The sequence below is a fragment of the Tachysurus fulvidraco genome, chromosome 1, assembly GCF_022655615.1.
Source record: "Tachysurus fulvidraco isolate hzauxx_2018 chromosome 1, HZAU_PFXX_2.0, whole genome shotgun sequence".
Taxonomy (NCBI): Eukaryota; Metazoa; Chordata; class Actinopteri; order Siluriformes; family Bagridae; genus Tachysurus; species Tachysurus fulvidraco.
The window spans coordinates 34,695,237-34,718,398 of record NC_062518.1 but is presented as its reverse complement, the minus strand read 5'-3'; the positions used below and the strand labels follow the sequence as shown (position 1 = coordinate 34,718,398).

The 23,162-nt window shown below is 37.1% G+C and overlaps 1 protein-coding gene across 3 annotated transcripts in view; it reads left to right on the top strand.

Moving 5' to 3' along the window:
* LOC113635117 (NACHT and WD repeat domain-containing protein 2) overlaps window positions 1-23,162 on the top strand; it is a 45,698-nt gene that overhangs the window by 5,261 nt on the left and 17,275 nt on the right. For all 3 annotated transcript variants that reach the window (XM_047801021.1, XM_047801025.1, XM_027134350.2), the window contains exons 3-4: window positions 7,134-7,222; window positions 18,416-18,532. In XM_047801021.1, coding sequence (XP_047656977.1) covers window positions 7,134-7,222; window positions 18,416-18,532 — 206 coding nt within the window. The remainder of the gene's footprint in view (window positions 1-7,133; window positions 7,223-18,415; window positions 18,533-23,162) is intronic.

Here is a 23,162-nt window from a genome sequence, read left to right as displayed (position 1 = left end):
GACAGTGGACAGCTTCAGCTCAGGGATTAAAGAAATTAAGAAAACAGTGAGGTGTGTGAGATAAGAAGGAGGCTTTCTTCAGGGTATTAATACATAACACATTCATACACATGTATGAGAATGAATGGGGTTTCGGAGTTTGGTTATGTTTCCGATGTTTCGTGTGATGCTCATCCTACATGAGCACTAGAGGGTGCAATTAATTCACTAGAAATTCACCCACACACTCACACTCCTTGTAACAAGTGTTCTAAAATCTACCTCCTTAATTATCCTTAACCCTGAAACTCTCTTTTTGTGTTATGATCCTTATCCATGCTATGGTTAAATGCTACACTATGATTTAAAGACACTGCTACATGGAGGAAGGGGAGCAGCTGCACCACAGTTACACCACAAGTCAGCTTTGAGGAAACAGAGGGAATAACATTTATACGCTTGTTTGGCTCTCCTATCTCTCTTTGGGGCAAATCCAGGGTGGTTAAGCTTTTATGAGCACAGCACCTTTTTAACAGAGAAAGGGATCTGATATTCACAGTCTTCCACAGTCATTTATTTATATCATATAGGAGCTTCTTTAACACCTTACTAACTTGGCTTGTGACCATATTTGCTGACTAAAGTCACTTTGTTTCTCACAGATTTATCACATTTCTCAATAAAAAAGAGATCAAGAGATCTGGGTTGGAATTACCATTAACTGTATTTCTTACATTAAATATAAATTAGCATTGGCGATATATAGTTCATTGTGTATAATTATACTCTGTTTTCACAATGAATGTAGTGACAATGCAACCTGTACGCTGCCACATAAACGTTTAACAAATCAAATGGGTAACGTTGTGCATTAGGGTTCCTCCAAGGATCATTAGCTAATATTATCTGCTGTATTAATTAACATTAACAAATGTTAAAAGTGACATTAACAAACCGTATGTAATGTTAAGAAAGTATTAACTGACATTTAGTTAAATGTTAACTAAATATACCAGCATTGGCTAATGTTTATTTAATACAGGAATAGAAATAAGTACATAAATTAGAACAAATTAAATTACAGCATGTATCTAGTTGTTGATAACTTACTGAACTTTGGCCTTTACTTATAATATATAATAATATATATATATAAGTAATATATATAATATATATAAGTAATATTATTATATAATTATATATATATATATACATATATATATATATATATATATATATATATATATATATATATATATATATATATATATGCAATTTGTTCATTGATTCAGCTACAGTTAGCGCTTTAACCTGGTCAGGGTCATGTTGAATCTGGAGTCAATCCCAGGAACACTCAGCATGAACGCTAAGCTTTATCTCAGGGAACCATTCACACACCCATTCACACCTAGGGCAATTTAGAGTCACCAATCCACCTGCTGCAGGGGTGTCCAGTTTTTCATTCCAACCAAGCAGAAGTAACACCTGATGGACCATTGAAAGCCAAGATCAACTGATTAAACATGTGGACTTTTGCTTAATTGGAATCAAAACCTGCAGGCACCCCAGTCCTCGTGGACTAGAGTAAACACCACAAATTACTGGCATGCCTTTTGAAGGTAATGTAAACCAGAGAAACTAGAGGAACTTCAGATGAGCAATGAGGGATCATTTACAGTTCACACTCACAATAATGGTCATGAAGGTGTTGGATCATATTGGGCAGTATTCATACTTTGGTTTATGGAGGCTTTGAACATTGTAGGTTGTATTGTGCGGGTGGTGTATTATTTGGTGTATTATTTAAAAAACATCAATTAATGCACGTGTTATCGAAGTTACTACACAAGTTACGGATAAGATACTGATATGATAAAGTTATTGCATTAAATATTGTCAGCTAAAGAAATCCTAATGTAAAGCATTACCAATGAATCTGTCATTCTTCCAAGTCTAATTAAGCATATATATGTGTAAGATGTAGGCTTTTCTTTTTTATATATTTTACAAGGTTTTGCTTAATTTTATTACAAGCAAATGTGCCATTTTTGAGAAGCATCTTAAAACAACAAATAGAGATAGAGAGGTTTAAACAAATAGGAATTTTGGATTTGATTATCTTTTATATAAGTGCCAGACAGTAGAAATATAAAATAGACTGTTCAATTCACCCTGCTTTTTCCTGTGTTGCTCCAAAGCTCCAAGATTAGAAATTGTCAATATGAATCTCATCTACATGCACAGACCAACACCGACGTGCGGTTAGAGGAAGAGAGTGTTTAAGCTTTACTCATAGTAACAGGAATGATGTAATGATTGAAAATACTTAGACTTAGAATTTTGTCCAGTTTCCAAAAAACAACAAAAAGGACGTATCTAGGTTTTCACAAGCCAAACAATGGAATAAATAAAATAAAAAATTGGATACTTAAGTGCGTACATATTGTTTTCTTTAGAGGATAGTCTAGAAAAGAGTGTTTTGTATTATATGACCTGGTAAAGTTTGGTGCCTTGGTATTCAAATACACAAATTAAAAGGCTTTGGATTTACACTGGGGTGTTGTTTTATGGTTAGCTTCATGTTTAATGGAGAGCAGAAAATCTCAGAAAGTGGTCCCTAAAAGTGTTCAATAAAGGACTGTTTTATTTCATTTGGTTCCATCTCTCTAGGCTGAAAAGATGTTTAATGGCAGTCTTTCGGAGCTTTGAATGAGGCCACAGGGCTTTATGGGGGAAACTTGAAGTTTCTTTTATTTATTTTATTTCTCCCCTGCCTTTCCCTTTCTCCCTGCTTTGTGCTCCAGCTCCAGATCCCTCCCCCATTCAATACAATCTAGTTTAATAATGCTTTATTGGCACTGCTCTCTCTCTCTCTCTCTCTCTCTCTCTCTCTCTCTCTCTCTCTCTCTCTCTCTCTCTCTCTCTCTCTCTCTCTCTCTATCTATCTATCTATCTATCTATCTATCTATCTATCTATCTATCTATCTATCTATCTATCCATCTCTCCTCACTGAAATGATCTCACCAGATTTCACTCCTTTTCTCTCGCTCCTGGTTTACAACCTATCGTCATCAATCACAGCAAGCGTTTAAGCCATGAGATCCATAAAGCCTGAGTGAAAGTTACAGTTCTGGCCAGTCTGCTGCCACTGAGACTGTGTGTGTTTGTGTGTTTGCATGTGTATGTGTATGTGTGTGTGACGTACAGTAGAGATAGATTTCATGTATAAGCCGATGTAGTTGGTAGATGTGAAAATTTTCAGACAGAGTAATAGTAAATGAAAGAATGGATAATTAAAATAGTAGATATGCCTAATAGTAGTCTGAGGGTCTATGTGTAGAGTTATTCAATCCCTAAAGACTTCCTTTTTACAATGCAAAACCAACAAAGCAAATAACAGACACACGTGTGCATTGGACCATTTCTGTGCACAATTAAAATTAGCTTTCCACAAATTCTTTACCCAACATAGCAAAAGTTATGTTCACCAGGGAAAGATAAAGTACTTTTCTGTCATTTAAGCATTTATTTATATATTTTGTGGTTGATGAAAAATAAGATTCTAAAATAGGAATAAAATGGGATTCTAAATGTAACACATTTATATTATTGCATGCAGTTTTTAAAGGGAAACATCAACAATAACAGCATCCTCACTGAAGGCATTGTGGAGGTTTTTTTTTTCATGAACACCTTCAATTTCACATATTCACATTTTCCTGCTTTATAAACAACGGCATTTGATGTTAAATAATTTATTATCAATTTCTACACGCAGTACTGTGCAAAAGACATTTTGTGTTCACTGAATCATTGGACAAGAGCAAATTTAGATTCTCAAATGTTCATTTTTATTTAAAAAAGACAGAGAAATGTATTTATTAAAGAACATAGCATATTAAAGATACATCAGTCAAGATTTGCCAACATATGGGCTCTAGAGACTAAATAGGTGAATCAAAAAAACATTGGAAAGATTTTTTTTTTCTTACTACAGGAACTTGCAATACAAAAGGCTGTATATTTATGAAGAGAATTGCCTTACTTCATTTTTATTAAGATATTGAGTTTAAAAGCATTTAATGTTTACTGTACCACATTATGAGAGAAGTCCCTAATACTCCTGTATCATTAGTGGATTTGACATCTGTGATCCGCATTTATAGCTAAAACAACAATTTCACAAGTTGTTAACAATGAATAGTGGCTGTGTGCTGGTTTATATCAGAGGGTATATTATTAGTTTATATTATTTAACTAGTTAGAACCATCAAACAGATTTCTACAGCACAGATATGCTTTTGGCAAGGGTCCATTTATGACACTTGACAATATGTCGTTATTTATCTAGCGTGACATACCTTATTCTAATTTTTTTATTCTTGGCATTTTTACCAAAGCGGGCAACAAAAGTATTGAATTGGTTCATTTATATTTTACTATTTACTACGTTTACTAACTAATAGTTTGCATTTAGAGACACTGCATCATTATTAACAGTACACATTGTTCCAAGCATGATGAGTATTTTTTTGGGGTCACATCATGTTATTTTCATTTACTTTGGCTTATGCTTTTACTTTCTGACCCTGTCTCGTCATTGGTTTGTTACCTTATGTTATTCTCCTGTTTTGTGGCTCACCCTTGATTAGTTGTTTAGTTTGAATGAAATCCAGTTGTGCCTTAGTTCCTTTACAAAGAACTAACAGGCACTTGTCTTGTTAAGTCCAAGCATTAGCCACATGCCATCTGCATGTTTTTGACCCATGATGATAGCCTACAGTATGATAGTCCAATTAGTTCATGCAATTGCATCATATTTTCTAGCAAGCACATCACAATGGTTTGTTGAACTTGGCCCTTGTGCTGCTGAGGCATTGTAAAGAGGCTATGTTTATTTGTGAACAGTAAGTAATGATTTTCTTGATCAAATAAAATCTTATTTGTCAAAATCCATCTTGTTACAAAATGTCAAGTCAGATTTTAGCATTATAATTAGTAGATTTTTTTTTAAGATAGAACAAGATCATTAGATACAGATCCCCCTCTATATTATCAATAAAGAATAGGTCTAAAGCCATGGGAGAAAAACCGAACGAATAATGACCGAAACATAGACTCTGTTTGGTTGAACCAAAATCAATGATATTTTTTCTGTTCTCTGCACTTTAGCTCTGTATTTTAGCACAATGGGTATGACGTAAGTGTGAGGCTGAGGATAAAATGCAGAATGTAAGCTTTCATTTAGTTTTGTATTGTAAGCACCATATAAAAACCGTGGTTATTTTATATAGCACAATGGGTACAAACAATACAAGCATGGTAAATTAACAATAAATGAAAAACAAATGTCATGTTTAACAAATTGTTTGCAATTGATATTGTTGACCTGAAGACTATAAAGCATCCATGTCACACAGCTTTTGCAATATATTGCAATATATATATCCATAGTTTAGTATTATTTCATTTAGTTATTTGCTTAATTTGCCTAAAAAAACAAAAATATCCATCTCTCTTTAATTACTCACAGACTGTACATTATATTGAATAGGATCCAGTTGTGGAATATCTTCTCTAGGGCTGCACTATGTTCTAGATGACACTATATTTGTTATTGGACCTGTTGTTTTCACAATAGTGCACCTGAGCAAACAGGGGGGAAAATATGTTTCAAAAGACTGGTGAAATGTGCTCAACATTGGAAACTCCTGACCTTGAGCTGTCTACGTATTTCTTGAAAGGTCTGTGACAAAAAAGGTTAGGTGGAAGTGGCAAGCAGTGTCTGTAGCAGTGAAATACTGTCAGTGAGAAAAGGTTTCTATACATACACTATCTAAAATTCAAAATAATTTGTCTGCATTGATGCAGGGAGGTTGCACATTGACTTAGTGGTTAGCATGTTTACCTCTCAACTCCAAGGCTGGGGAGCGGATTTCCACCTCTGTGTCGAGTTTGGGTGTGAGTCTACATGTTCTCCTGGTGCTTTGGGGGGGTTTCCTCTGGTACTCTGGTTTTCTCACCCAGTTCAAAGACATGCACTATAGGCTGCTTGGCATCTCTTCATTTTTCATAGTGTGTTAGTGTGTGATTGTGTTTTGAGATGGGTTAGAACCCTGTCCATGGTGTCCCCTGCCTTGTGAAAATAGTCTCCAGGCAAATGAACGGATGAATGGATGGTTTATAATCTGAGGCAATGCAGTGTCAGGGAACTAATTTGATCACCTGTTCAATATTTGATTTAATGAATATTAAAAGGCTCGATTTACTATTATTCATTATCAGAGCTTACTAAAATACTAAACATAAAATATGTGAAGTATTTTAGTAAGCTCTGATCAAAAATGATCAAAAACCAAGGACGAAAAACAAAGTTCATATTTTTTGATTGTTAGCATTCCATATTTACAGTAGATGCTAGCTGTTGTCACTGCTAAGTAAGACATCTAAATAAGTATAAATATTTTGAATGAAGGCAAAAATGACCTAATATTTCTCATTATAATATTATTAAATGACAAATAGAAAATTATGTAACTAATGTTCATTTCATTTGTTTAAAGTTTATCTATAAATCTGTTGGCAGATATCATTTGTTTCTTTCAAGTGTTTATTTGTAGCACAGTTATCTTCTAAAAAAAAAACGACATCAGTTTACACTAGAGTTTAGTAAAAATGTTTTTAAAAAAATCATAATTCAAGTCTATGTCTGTGTCAAATGTCACAAGTACACTGTAGTATTTACAAAATAAAAGTCTTAAGAAACATAGCAATAGGCAGCATCATGTGGTATGCATTTATCTCCAAGGCCTGCAAGCTTTTAGCAAACTCACATGTCCACACCTTATCAGTGTCATCACTCCCTCCTGACTCTCAGGACACTGATATATCAGAGCCACAGGCTGTGTGCTATTTTTGATGCTGTTACCACAGGTTTGTTAAGGAAAACCTGCTAACTTGTGTGTGATGAAGATTATACAAGAAAAAAAAACAACCATTTCTGAGTACAGCCTTTCACATGATCAAGATCACAAGTAGTTTTCATGATGTAAAAGATGATAAAAAATGTGTTGCCTGAGAAAAAAAATGTTTTTTCTGAAATGAAGTGAAATGAAAGGGCCTTTATTCTAACGTTCTGTGTTTCTGGTTGCAGATACGGAGGCAGAGAGGAATGCCCTGAAAGAACACGTTTACCCCAAGCTGAGGGACTTCTGTAGAGAAAACTATGGCATTGAGTTCCAGGTAAAAGAAGTGCTCTGCTGGATCTGTTTGTCCCAGGAGGGTTGGTAGACTTTTTGGTTCACCAGAAATAATATCACAAAGCTTTTTTCTGTTTAACAGGGTTACAGGTGTGAGAAATGGTGCGACTAAATCTTCCTGTCTGTTTCAAACTCTCTCTCTCTCTCTCTCTCTCTCTCTCTCTCTCTCTCTCTCTCTCTCTCACACACACACACACACACACACACACACACACACACACACACACACACACACACACACACACACACACACACACTCATATTCACACACACTCACACACACACATTCAACCCCAGCTCTGCCAGGTTTCAGGTCTAAATGAGACATACCTTTTGCTTCGTCCTGATTTGATTCCGTCCCTTCCCTCATTCCATGCTCACTGAGGATAGTTTACAATGCAAATTGAATGTGTTGAGGGAGAAAAGAGAGAGAGAGGACAGATCTCTATCGTGGCTGTTTGTTAAACAAATCCAGAAGGGTCATGAGAGATGATGGCCGGCGGCTGAAGCAGATGCCCATAGTTGGACCAAAACAACATAGGCTTGGGGCTTGTCCTGGTTTAGAAATCTTTCCCGCAGCATCTCTTACCCTTATGTAAACATGTTATGCCCCATTTAATGGAAAAATTGTATATTATTCAGAATTGAGCCATTACTTTTCTTGAGAATGTCTTATTGTGGTTAAAAAAAGACAATCTTTTTAAGTGACACCTTTACAGCAAGAGCCATTTGGGACTGCTATTAAATGAACTTGTTTTAGCTCCACTGAGTAATTGAGATTCAATCCCAGCAGCACCTGTATTTCTGCTTTTATCTAGCACTGCATTTAAACAGTCATTTCATTAAAAAGCATCACCAGTTAATGTGACAGTGCTGCCTTATCACTGGAGCATTCCATGTGTATTAACATGTTACAGAGAAGAGATACCACTGTGAGGAGAAATCTTTCTGCACACAATGATTCATGCATTCTCAGAAAAAAAGAGTACTGAACTGTACTTTTCCTTTTCTAGCCTTTATCTTTCACCTTCAGACATGGCTATAGTGTACCTTAAAAAGGTTTAAGGTACATAATTGGACCGTAATTACCTTTAAGAATAAAGCTTTAAAGGAACACTGCACGCGTCTATCTAGGTTAAAGGTAGACACTGAAGGAACAAAAGGTATACTTTTAAGGGCGCCTGCCTTTACAGACATGCAAAACAGAGATTAAAGGTTCAAAAGAGGATTTTCAAAATTCACACACATTTGAACACTTTTACACTGTAAATAAAGTTTGTTCAATGGACTTTTGATGTTGCACATCACATCAGCATTTTTGTAATACATATCGACACTAGTCCAAAAACAAGCACTGTAGGATGATTGACATCTGTAGGGTATGGGATTGGTTGGTGTCCAGATGCCCTTATAGGTTTCTACCATTCATTTAAATAAAATGGATGCACACACATACACACACACACACACACACACACACACACACACACACACACACACACACACACACACACACACAAATACTGTGTGTGTATATATATATAATTATAATAAATATAATAATTTACCACTTGTTTGTATTCCCAGCTAGCTACCATGTAAGCACAGAGATATGGAGGTGAAAGTCAGTAAAATAGCCAGCTGGAGTTTACTGTAAAAGAACAGTAGATCAGATACTATTAATATAAGTTAGATAATATAATATTATTGTTGTTATTTTAATCATTTGAATGAAAGTGATGTAAATCTATTTCATGGCAATGCTATTAATTTGGAAAGATTGTCTGACAGTAGATTGTGCCATAAATGATTATATAAGAAATCTGTGGCATCACCACCCACACTGCTATCTGCCATCTATCTAAAACACTGCTGTCTAACGTCCACCTGACACCCACCACAGTTTAACTGTAGAGACGGAATCATGGAATCACATTTTTTTTTCCGGATATTTCAGCAGCGCTATACATGACGTATCATTTTTATAGTGTGATTTACATCAGCGCAGCACTCAGGTGTTCACCTATTTTGTCCATGTTCATGCGGGCCAAATGAAATTAGGCTGTGGGCCACATGTTTGACACATGTTGTCTAGTGTGTGTCAGTTATCTAGGAAGAAGCATGTGATGTAATTACACAAATTAAAAGGCTTTAAAAATTTAATAATTTTTAAAGTAAAGCTTTGTAAAGTACCACAAATCATTTTTAAAGCTATAAAGATAAATATTCAAATTACAAAAGGTGCCCCCTTGTTGGCAGTACCCTAGCAACAAGAATTAGTATTAGTTTGATGGGTTTATTTGTGGGAAGGGGGAAGAAAGGCCTGAGGATGCTGATAAAGAACTGATAAATATGATGTGGCAAATCAAATTTTTTTTCTGGTCACTGTTGCTTGATTCTATTTCCTGTGACATTCCTGGAATGAATGAATGTGTGTGTGTGTGTGTGTGTGTGTGTGTGTGTGTGTGTGTGTGTGTGTGTGTGTGTGTGTGTGTGTGTGTGGCAGTGTGTGTGTGTGGCAGTGTGTGTGTGTGTGTGTAGAGCGAAGAGAAAGACAAAAAAACAAAAGATGCCTTGGGTGTTTTCCCTGTTTACTTACACACACACACACACACACACACACACACACACACACACACACACACACACACACACACACACAAACACTGACAGTGTTACAGTATGGAGGGATTTACAGCAGCTGAAGTATGTATGTTATATGTGTAGCTTTATATTGTGTTTGTATTACATGGAGATTTGATCATTTCTTTATTGGCTATAAGACAGACTGTGCACAGTTAACATACTGTACCAGGTACCAGATGTTATTTAATATTACACTGTATATTAAATATTATGCCGCAGTGCTGTTGAACGATCAATTCTGATTGGTCAGGAGGGATTAAGTTGACAGCATGACTTTGACTTTTCCTTCCGCAACATTTTATATTAATATGCTCAGTTCTCATACATTACTGTACTGTATTACTGTATCAGAAACGCACACAGGACCAACAGCAACAAGGGAATGATTGCTTATAGCATTGATAATTGATCAAATGAAGTAACTTGTTTCATAGATGTTCCAAACACTGTGTGGTAACAGTATTTTGCTTCACACCATCCATTGATTATTTTCCCAAAAAAAAAACCCAATCTGCTTCCATGTTCTCATGACACACACTGTCCCATGTACACCTAAACAGACATGTAGACACACACACACACACACACACACACACACACACACACACACACACACACACACACACACACACACACACACACACACACACATACTGTCCCATGTACACCCAAACAAACAAGCATGAGAACACACAGACACACACACAGACACTCACACACACACACATAGACACTCACACACACACATATACTGTCCCATGTACACCCAAACAAACAAGCATGAGAACACACACACACACACACACACACACACACACACACACACACACAGAGAATGTCCCATTCACATCCAAACAAACAAACATGCACACACACACACACAAACACACACACACACACACACACACACACACAACCTTGTTTTCATACAAACAACACCTTTTAATGATGGGCTGAATAATGTAGCCAGGGAGCACTGGGAGAGAGCAACCCATCAGCATTAATAAAAACACGCTGCCATGACGACGCTAACCACAGTGTTCATGATTATAGGCTTGGTGATACAGGAAGATGGTAGAGCTTTCATGGCTGCCTCTCAAAATTAGCTTGCAGACACTATGTAAAATAAAAAATAAAAAAGTGAAAGAAAAGAAGCTGAAAGAAGATGCCACTCAGGGCTTTTTAGAAACAAATATTTTTATTTAAATGGAAATAAATATATAGGTAGATTCTGAAAATGAGAAAAGTCTGACGTGTAAAATGGATCCAATTTTTGGCAATTGTGTAAGCTATTTTTCTGCCAGAACCACCTAAGGGGTTTTTATCCATTGAAGGTGATTGAAAGAGGGAAGAAAATCAGCTGATACAGAGAGAGAGAGAGAGAGAGAGAGAGAGAGAGAGAGAGAGAGAGAGAGAGAGAATAAAACACAAAGTCAGATACACTGCTTACTGGCTTGTTTAGGGTTTGTTGTGTCTCTCATTGTTTCTTTAGTTTTTTTAGACTTAAAATGGTTTTACTGCGTTGAGTGTTTCAGTTAGTCTTTGAAGAAAAGAAATGAACCTTTTCATGCAGGCTTGAGGATAATTGATGGCGATTGTTCATGCTTCACACATTGTGCTGCTCTTTACTGTCTTTAGTATGAATAAAAGAACTAAAACTGTATCTTTTTTACAGCATATAATTTGTCTTGGTGGAGTTTAGCTTTTACATATCGGTTACATTATTTGCAGACATGGGGGGATTTCTCTTTCTCTCTCTCTCTCTCTCTCTCTCTCTCTCTCTCTCTCTCTCTCTCTCTCATTCTCTTCTCATAAATCGAAAAGGCGGGTAGTCTAGGTGGCTGGTTGCCATAGCAGTAGTCTAATTGCAGAGGCACTCAAGGCGCAGAGCATTGTGGGTAGCCTTGTAAATCAGGAGAACTTTGACAGGGCTTTTAATTTTTCTTTCTCTCCGTCTCTCTCCCTCTTGTATTTTACCTTCGCTCTGCTCCACACATTTCTCTATAATACTGAATCAAGCCTCTCTCTCTCACACGCACTGTTTCTCCTTCTCTGTCTCTCCACATAATTGACCATGCCATATTCCCTCTCTAATTGCCCCTAAATGGAGGCTATCAGTGCTGTAATTTGTCTGATCTTAAAATGACACCTTCACGTATAATCAGTAGTTGGACAGCTGCCTAACCTACACTCGTGGGTACTTTGACTTCACTCTAAAGGCTATCTGTGATTTGAAGAGTACATCACTGTATTAGTGTATCATTTAGTATGACACAGTGTATTTGTGGCTGAGTAGAAAAACAAAGCAATGTATTTGGGTGTTGTGAGATAGACTAAAAAAGTAATATTGAACCTGGGTGGCATGAATGAAATTAGGGGCACAGAAGCTTTTATTATCGCCAAATATACATTACAGCAATTCTTTCTTCTTCATATCCCAACTGAGGAGGCTGGGGTCAGAGCACAGGGTCAGCCATGATACAGCGCCCATGGAGCAGAGATGGTCAAGGGCCTTGATCGAGGGCCCAACAGTGGCAGATAGGGATTGAACCCCAACCTTCCATTCAAGAACCCAGAGCCTTAAACACTTGAGAAACCATTGTCCCCAATATAATATACCACTGTCATGTACTAAAACTCAGAAATATCCACCACAACATACATCATAGTTTCTGATTGCCTTGAGGAAAGTCAGTGCATTAATGTGTGTTCATAACTGGGATTTAAAAGGAAAAACCCTAAAATAGCTTATAAAAAACACCCAACAATAGATCTTTGAGTGTTTTGTTTACTTGAAAAGTGTGTGTAGGATGTAGGCTATATGTAATTTACTCTTAATCGCACTGAAATCACAATGAAATCGCTGACATTACAGCATATGTAGTCTGCTACTAAAGGCTAAATCTTTTCTTGTTCTTACTGATTTGTACTGTACTCAAGTGTGTCACTTAGACTCTTGGAGAAAAGTATTTACAGTTAAAAAAAGTTTTAAACTATTCTTGTTCTTAATTTGCACTTTAAGTCTGGTTTTCGAATTACAAATGAAATAAATCGGATAATTTCATTTTTCTTTCTTAAAGATCAGAAACTTTGCACTTCTAAATTGGTCATGAAACTGCAGGACATGTTCTTAATTCAGGAGGGTTCTTATATACTACGTACAAAAATGATTCTCAACTGTGTTAGATTGTTGGAATTTAACCATGCACACATAATACTAATACTAAGTCATACAAATAATGACAAGTTAGTTTTACAACTAAAAGGACTACTCCTTTAAATAACAGGATATCATCCACATAATCACAGAAATTCATTATCAGCTCATTGATCAGCTCGTTGTTCAGTACAGTTCATTTTTTTATGTGTAGGCTTACGTTAATGTTGCAGTTAATCTGTGAATAAAGGATAACAGATTAGTACATGCAGTTAAATACAAACACCAGGAAGGTGAATTGTGATGTTACAGTTATACCACAGTTATTATCCAATGATTGCAATTTTTGAAATTATTTCATAACCAGTCATATTTACATTTAATGAAAAACATCTGTGAAACAAGATTCTTTTTTACTTAGATTGTTATAACAATCAGTCCTTTTTCTATTCTTGAGGTTAATAAGAAAAAAAAACAGCTTGTCATTTTAAAAGTATACTTTTAATCTAAATATTATTCTAAGTAAGTTTAAAAAAAAAGCCATCACAGTGTATGGAAGTGATCATAAAAGTAGTTTGAATGGTTGGTAGCATCTGTAGCTTAAATACTGAAAATTTGCCATATATGTGTGTGTGTGTGTGTTAATTTGTTTATTTTTTTTTTTAATGATAACTTACCAAGGTCAGGATACTTAAATTGCCCATTCATACACTGTATATATAAATTATATTACATAGAAATTCTACTGCTTGGAAATCATGCAAGTGCAAGCATTAAGTGTGATATAAAACACTCTGCAAAGTGAAGTGTAAATTAGCTGCCGTATAATGATGATCAAGCAACTTGCAACACATTGTTGTGCATTTTACTGAAATCCCTTTACAGAAGGTTAATGAATAGCATCACTGCCACTGTTAAAACACATGCACTGCTTCCAGCTACAACGAAAAACCACATCACGTTTCATGATGTACTAAGTGCTTAATGATTTAGTTAGATATGAAATTATTCATTAGAGAAAAGAAGTTGAGTTTAGTGTTGCATGGATTGCAATTATATAGAACATCATATGGTGTGTAGAAGAAGATCTTTAAACAGTTTCATAAATATATAAGTAATTGCAGCCTTTGCAGCTAGCTGTCTGATATTAGCGTTAATACGTATGTACTGTATTATTCCTGAAGCATGGCTGATCTGTTTTCTTTTCCTGTTTTTCTGCCTGGCTTCATCCCCAGCTCTCTAAGGCATACTCATAAATATCTAAGCATAACCATAAAGCCTAATGATTATACCTTTAGGAACTGTGAATTTATTCCCCACAGTGTATTGGCATGCTATATACAGCAGCAGAATCACACGCTTAATGATAGACTTGGTAAAGAATGTTCTTTTAAGTATCTCTTAACCTCAGATACTTTACGCAACCCATAATCACCGTATTCTACCTCTTCCTCATAGATAGGTACAGTTAAATCCTCCATCTGCCTCCAGAAGGGATTTACATAGATAGATTTATTCGATATTATTGTACTTACTGTATGTATCCATTGGCGTCTTATGTGAGTTAGAAGTTATGGGTTCTAGCGATAATCCACTAATACTGGATTACATCTTTAAATTTATTTGTTATTAAAGTTGAGCAAAATTGTGAACATTTCTAGGTGGAAAATGACCCCTGTAAGGACTAGACCTTGGGTATTTACTTAAAATGGTCTGAATAAATGACTTTGAGGTTGATGGCTCGGACGATTGAGCTTTATTGTCATTGCATAATGCAGGTACTCAGCAATAAAACATAGAACATATAACATATATACAGATAATATACAGAAATATAATAATATAGGATATATACTACTAAGTAACATACAGTATAGTATATACAGTAGCTGCAGAAGGATTAAAGGGGAAAAAAACAATTCTGCAGCTTGCTTGTTCTGCTTCAAATATTGACATAAGAAATGACACTGCTGAACAATGATCTAAGGTTGAAATAACATGACAGTGATGACAGTGATCAGTTCTCCAAGTTATCATTTTGACTGGCACCAAGGACTCGATAGAAGAGACACGGGATTTAAATTTGGTGCAGAAAGAAATTTTAAATGTTTAGAAAAACGCTCCGTGATGACCTCATTAATATTTTTCTTTTCTTACCTGAAGTCTTGTGGCTAGTCTTGGGTAAGAAGTCACCATAAGGCAAATAATTTACATTTAGATGCAAAGGTTTATGTTTAGAAAACTGGAGGCACTGAACTATAGCCAGTTTTTATTCATGCATTAATCACCTTTGCTACAGTATATTTCGAGTGCTCAGTTTGATGGCAAATGCAGAGTATGTTTAATTTCCCTTCCAAAGGCATTTTGTCGGAAAAAAAGGATGAAAGAGTAAAAAAAAAAATAGATGGAACTCACAACTATATTACATATGTTATGGATATCAGATCAAAGCAGACTGAAAATTACACTATATGGCCAATGGTTTGTGGACATCTGGCCATTACACACACATTTTGGCCTTCCCTAAACTATGACCACAAAGTTGAAAGCACATATTTGTAGAGGTCCAAACCTGTTCCAACATGACAATGCATATAATGGCATGGTCCATGAAGACAGGGTTTGCCAAAAATGGTGTGGAATAGCTTGAGTGTCCTGTTTTCTTTCTGTCTTGTTTTCTTTCTTCCACTGTCACCTCTGACCTGCTCATTAAAAGATTTACATTTACATCTCAGGTTGTGGGAATCCTAGAAAAGAAGGAACATGTGAGCTGGTCATTCGTGCACTTGGGTTCAGATGTTGCTTTATTGTGTTGTCAATAAGTATCTAGGGACATTGTAATGTCCCTAATTACTCATGCTGTAATCCCTCCTTCCTGCCAACCTATGTTAGATGAATGCTATGGTGGTATATGTGTGAGTGTGTGGTCCTCCAACATAAATGCAGTCCTTACAGTGTCAGACGTTTGGGGTTGGTTGTATTGGTCCTTAATGGTGAAATGTGCATGGCTCACTTGATTTTGAAGAAACTGTGTCAGAGTTGCCTTTGGGAAAAACCTGTTCCATTACTTCAAAGCTTAAATTACTATCAAAGCTTTGTGTGTGTGTGTGTGTGTGTGTGTGTGTGTGTGTGTGTGTGTGTGTGTGTGTGTGTGTGTGTGTGTGTGTGTGTGTGTGTGTGTGTGTGCGCGTGTGTGTGCGTGCGCGCGTGTGTGTGTGTGTGCGTGCGTGTGTGTGTGTGTGTGTGTGTGTGTGTGTGCGTGTGTGTGTCTAATTAGGAAAAAAGGGATTGATAGTACAAGCAATAGTTCTGCAATACACTCGATGGGAGTGAAAGGTAGTGTGACAAGCTATGCAGCATAACCATCGACTAATATTTCGAATCGATTTTTGGCTCAGAAAAATTGTACACAAACGTAATTTATTTAATTCTTTTTTTTAAAAAAATTAAATAAAATATGAGACTAAACCAACAGTCTGGATTAATATTTTTTTGATCAAATTAGATAGATAATTTCTCCAATAGTTCGGATAAGCGGTAGAAAATGATGAATGAAATCTATGAATTTCTCAAATAATTGGGTACATAGATAGAATAACTGCTATGTAAACCATTCAGTAACTTCAAACACACACACACACACACACACACACACACACACACACACACACACACACACACACACACACACACAGCTCAGCAGCAAGCTTGCTGTTTGGATTACGTGTGTCAGTGGAACCGATTCTGACTCCCTGCAATACTGGTGCTGAAGAAATGCCCTGTCCTTGTTCATTACACTGTTTTTACCACAACCAATACACATATGCTGTCTGTGTTTCTCATCTACACATACTAAGTGCATTGGAATCCCTGTAGCAGCTAGGGATGCAGAAATGCACATATCTGATGCTATATATCTCTGTAAGAGTGACTGGGTATTGTTCCAGATTTGAATCCCACTGACACATTCTATATGGATATATGTGATGTTGGCTGACATGAAACAAACAAAAGCTCAACAAAAGCCATCATTAATGACATTCCCATCCCACCCGAGACACATATCCTGGCAACAGCAGCTTATATATGAGCATTAGGTATTATTAATAATCATTGCACTGAGGTGTGTGTGTTTGTGTGCATGTGTATATTACACCTAGATGGCCAAGCTGGCCCTCGATGTTTTGGGGAAAGGAGAGTTTAACATGCTCCACAGGAGACTTTAACACTGTTACTTAGTAATATGCCATTTTTACACTTCTTACCACACTCACATACAGAAACTTGCACATAACAAACAACAAATAATAGAAACACAAAAGTGAGATGGGAAAGAAAGTGTTCACAGAAAGACCCGTCTCTCTCCACTGTGCTCATTTAACACTGTTCGTTTCTAGCAGTATGCTGTCAAATCTGTTTGCTGTGCTAAAGCAAGTCTTAGCTCCCTATTGAAAAAATCCATGTAGACTCCATTTTCATGTCTTTTCACACTCTCGCTCTCTTTTACACCCTGTCTCTCTTGCACTGTTTCAGTTTTAAAGTCATACTGTGTGAGAATAAGAGAATAATAATAAAAGAAATCCATTTCAACTGGTAATTAGCTATCAGTTAATTATGTTATTAATTATATATTAATTATTTGTTGAAAATTATTAATAATCAAAAATTATAATCAATTAATTATGACGATGGGCACGGTGGCTTAATGGTTAGCACATTCGCCTCACACCTCCAGGGTCGGGGTTCGATTCCTGCCTCCACCTTGTGTGTGTGGAGTTTGCATGTTCTCCCTGTGCCTCGGGGGTTTCCTCCGGGTACTCCGGTTTCCTCCCCCGGTCCAAAGACATGCATGGTAGGTTGATTGGCATCTCTGCAAAATTGTCCGTAGTGTGTGATTGCATGAGTGAATGAGTGTGTGTGTGTGCCCTGCGATGGGTTGGCACTCTGTCCAGGGTGTATCCTGCCTTGATGCCCAAAGACGCCTGAGATAGGCACAGGCTCCGCGTGACCCGAGGTAGTTCGGATAAAGCGGTAGAAAATGAATGAATGAATTAATTAATTAATTATGACAGATAATTATAATCATTTTGGTGTCAGGGTTCAGAATTTGATACCTAGTGGTATAAATTTAGGCAGAAAAACCATAGTGTATAAAATTGTATTTTATTATAATTAAAGCATAGTGTATTACAATAAAATTGTAGTATGTAATAAAGTTACTAATAGTAACAAATGATAGTAATAAAAAAATGCTGCACTGCTGTAATTGGTTAACTTCACCTCTGTGTGTGTGTGTGTGTGTGTGTGTGTGTGTGTGTGTGTGTGTGTGTGTGTGTGTGTGTGTGTGTGTGTGTGTGTGTGTGTGTGTTTCAGGTTGTGGACCTGTACTGGGGGGTGGACCCAGAGGAGTGGGACAGTCCAGAACTACAGAGACTGCGTATGAAACTTCTGGAGGAATGCCTGAAGACTTCTGCTGGTCCATGCTTTGTTGTGGGTATATATGACTTTCTATCAACCCATAAGAGTAAAATGACAAGTTTTGTATTGTATAAAGCTTACTAATATACCCACACACATGCACACACACACACACACACACACACACACACACACACACACACACACACACACACACACACAAACACACACACACACACACACACACACACACACACACACACACACACACACACACACACACACACACACACACACACACACACACACACACAGTACAACTGTGTTCTCTATACAAAGGCTGAAAGAGCTAACTAAATGGGAGAAAAGGTCTGTAACACTGTAGAGATGCATAAAAAAAGACTCTCTAATGGTCAGACTTCATTAGTAAGATGATAAGTATATCAACAGTTTTGGTGTAAAAGGTTTAGCTAAAAAGATGGATGCATGCAGGAGTAAAAAACAGTCAGGGAAAAAAAACAGATCAGATATAAGTTTTAAGCATGCCACTTCTGGTTAAAGTAATGTGGGTAAGGTTTGTAAAGTTTCTCAGCTTGTGATTCTAGTGCATAATTCTAAAGTATTCCACACCTCTGCCTTCTCACATACTGAAGTAATGGCAGGTGTTATAGCAGGTAATAATGGCTTTACAGTAGGTTAAATACAGAAGAGTTGGACACCTGGCAAGGCAAAGGGCTAAAGGACTAGTATGGGATAGAAAATTGGTAAGGCAAGGTATTGGAAGACAAGCGAGGCAAAGTGTTGGACACTCAGTGAGCCAGAATGTGTTGGACGTTCAGCATGACAGAGTGTTGGAAGATTTGTGATATCCTGTGTTGGAAGACTTGCAAGGCAGACCGTTTAAAAATTAGTGAGGCACAGTGTTGGAAGCAGGGCAAGGCAGTTTGTGAAAAGGCAGTGGGTTAGTGGGTCTAGTGAAGCAGAATGTTAAAGGCTGGGTGAGGCAGGAAGACTGGTGGAAGACAGGTGACGTATAGTGTTGGAAGAACAGCAAGAGTGTTAGAAGACTACTGAAGCAGTATTTTGAAGACCGTTGAGTGGACTGCTGTAAGACGGGAAGGAGAGACAGCTGGAAGAACAGTGAGACAATGTGTTAGAGGCAGATTGTGATTAGTGAGGCAGAGTATTGGAAGACTGTTGAGGCCGAGTGTTCTAAGACCAACAAGGCAGATTGTTGTCTCTGAGGAAGAGTGTTGAAAGACCGACAAGATAAGAGTGCTAGAAGAACAGTAAGGCAGAGCGTTTTAACACGGGTGATGTAGAGTTTTGGAACCAGTTTGTTCATTTATATCCATGGCCATTTTTTACATGATTCATTTGCCCAAATGATCTTAATCATTTTTATCTTACATCAGACCATAATGACTGCTAAATATCTTCTGGTTTTTGATCACATCACCATGCACTTGGCAGGGAAAATCCCTATTAACTCATTATGTCATGTTCCATTTCTTTTTCTTCCCACAATCCTGGTTATTCCAAATGTAGCAAAATTCCACATTTGGAAGCCTGTTACACAACAAAACTAAAAATGCTTTACAATCTTCATTTCTCATGATCTCTATAATGTGTGTTCAAACCTCGATCTGAACGCAGATGCTTGGTATTCTATCTGCCACTATGTTGTGTGCAACGCATTAAAGATGTGCAATTAATCGTATGCTAATCAAAATCTTTCTCTGCAATTGACACATGCTTTTTTTTTGAGTAGTCTGCTGACTCGTAATGAACGATGTCTACTTAAGAACAAGGCTGTTCATCGACAGCAGGAGCACGCTGAACAATCTCAGGTGTTCCCGCCGAACATCTGGATGAATCCCAGATGCCACACAGACTTAATCAACTTCAGACAAGTGCAGTGACAAGCACTAATCACTGTTTTTTTTTAACAACTGTAATCAAAAATGTGCCTGAAAACAGGACAGGTTTTTGTAATAATCACCCTTCTCTGGTGTGTGTGGGTGTGTGTAGTGCTGATCGCTGTCAGGTCAAGTGCAGATGAGAGATCAGTGCACAGGTGTGGGTGAGATTGATGTTAAATGATTAAAATGTAAATGAGAGATGTGGGTGAGGGGTAGGAGGATAATTGGAGTCAGGGAATGACAAGTGGATTGAGGAGAGAAAAAGAGAGCGGGGAATACCATTGGTCCCCCATCCTCCCACTATCCTCTTTCTCATTGTGATATCGTTCTCCCTCTACCTCATGCAATCTCCCACAGATTGCCTATGTCTGTTGACTTTCTATGACGGTCACACTCTTACAGGACACACACTCTCTTTCAACACTTCAATAGCTATCCCTCATTTTGCTGCCTATCCCCTTTATAACTCTCTCTGGTACTCAAACATCCCTTTTCTAATTTAATCTCAGTTTCTCATTTTCTCTCTCCATTCCCCTTATCTTAGCGGTGTTCTCAGTCATCTGTCTTTCTTTGGCTCTCACACCTCATTTAATAGATCTTGTCACTCTCTCCATCTCTCTTCGAGTCATTCTCTCCCAATACATTCCTACTAATCTCAAACATCTATATCCTTCGTGTATTCCAGCAAATCCCAAGTTCCTTTTGCCCTCTTTTAAGTTCCTTCTCTCAGCTCAATGAAATATGTAATCTCTATCTCTGATCAAACCGCACTGGTTTCCGCCAAGGCTGAATAAAATTAGTCGTTAGACTGTATTTAAACATCTGCAATCTCTCTAAAATTATGGCCAACTTTCTGCAAAACTATCCTTAGATGTTGGGAAGAATATTAATCATCCTTTTTTTTTTGTCAAACACCTAAAATAGAAAACATAAAAACATGGCCGTATTGATTTTTTCCTCTACTGCTTTTTATAGTTTAGGGAAAGTTTCTTTCTAAGACATTCTGTTTGAGATCAGAGTCTGGAGACGCCCTGGCTAGTCTGCTCTTGCCAGAAAAATCTGCTTTATTATTCCCTAAGAGAATGAGGTCAGAGCTCAGAGCTAGTGCTTTGCCGTTTCTCTAGGGAAAGAATTCAGACATTCAGATTCTCCAAAACGTGAATCCCAGAGGCAGTGACGCAAAACACGTAAAAGTTTCAAGGAAAACCCATACAGACTTCCCAGTCTTACCCAAACAACTCCTCCTGACCTATTTGCAAGACATGCAAAACAGTCACTGACCTTTGAGGTGTTTTCTTAAGACACAACAAAATAAGTTGACAAGACATCATCCCTAAAGCTCTCGTTGCATGTTTTTAGACACTCTATATATGAGGTGCCTGGTAATCAGTGACAGATGATGTCCTCTCTGTAGTTGTGACGTGCTGTTACTTGGAGTTATGTGTTAGTTCAGGACTGCTTATTGTAAACTGGGAACCCAGGGTTTGATCAGAAAAAGGGAAAAGACAAGAGTAGAGGGTTGAAGTTGACAGTTCTGGGTTGCATGTGTCAGTTTGAGTCTCCAGAGAGGGACTGTGTGCAGATTGGAGCTGTTTAATCTGACTATGACATCCTGCAAGTGTGTGTGTGTGTGTGTGTGTGTGTGTGTGTGTGTGTGTGTGTGTGTGTGTGTGTGTGTGTGTGTGTGAGAGAGAGAGAGAGAGAGAGAGAGAGAGAGAGAGAGAGAGAGAGAGAGAGAGAGAGAGAGAGAGAGAGAGAGAGACTTATTAAAATAAAAAGAAGAGTCTGGAATAGGACCTATTTTAAGTAATGATGAGGAGTTTTGGGTGTTGATGCCCTACATGAGTCACTCTTCTATCAAAGGCACATTTTTTCAGTTTTATTTTAAGCGGTTAATATAATATGAATATTTTTAAATAGTCAATGTGATTAACTGTTGTAGGTAAAGAATCAGAGCATAGCCCAAATGCTCTTAGATTCTCACTAAGACTTTGACACCTCTTTGCTAAAACACAGCGAAGTTAAGAGACAGATAGATCGAAGCACTTGTTAGAGGAGACGTGCAGCTGACACACAGTCACAGAGCCTCAGGCACAATGAGGTGGTGGAAGAGACAGAAAAGAATAGACTGAAGAAAAGCACAAAGAAAAAAGAAAGTACAATTTAGACACACTCCTCCAACCACTTCAAAGAATAGTTATGATATACAATTGTGTATCACTACAAGAAATGACAGAAATGCTTCTAAGGACGTTATGTAGTTTACCACAATACACTCTTCAGAGAATACAGTGAAAATGATAGAAATTTAAGATAAGTGTACTTGTGTCACTCGAAATGGCCTTTGAGTGTGTGAAGACTCCTAGCATCCTAAAATGAAGACACAACAACCAATTACACTACTCCTCCCTATGAAACACAGGCTCCTTTGAAGATGCCTGAAATAAAAGCATTTCATTTGAACACAGCATATCATCAGCTCCATTTTTTTATACATGACAGTATATCAGCCCCAAGTAAGAATTTTACCAATTCTCTGATATACCAAATTTCACTTTAGTCAGACTTTAGAAACAACAGCCAAGTTTGTTTACATCAACCATATCAGTATTTAACTCCCGTCCATGAATGCAACAGGACAACTTTTAATTGGTTCACTGAGCACTCAATAGGATGCCAATGACTAAGCAAGCTGTACTAAGGCTCTACATTTTTAATGTAACAACCAACTTTATCCAATAATTCAAAAAGATTTTATAATAAACTTTAACCTGGTAGAG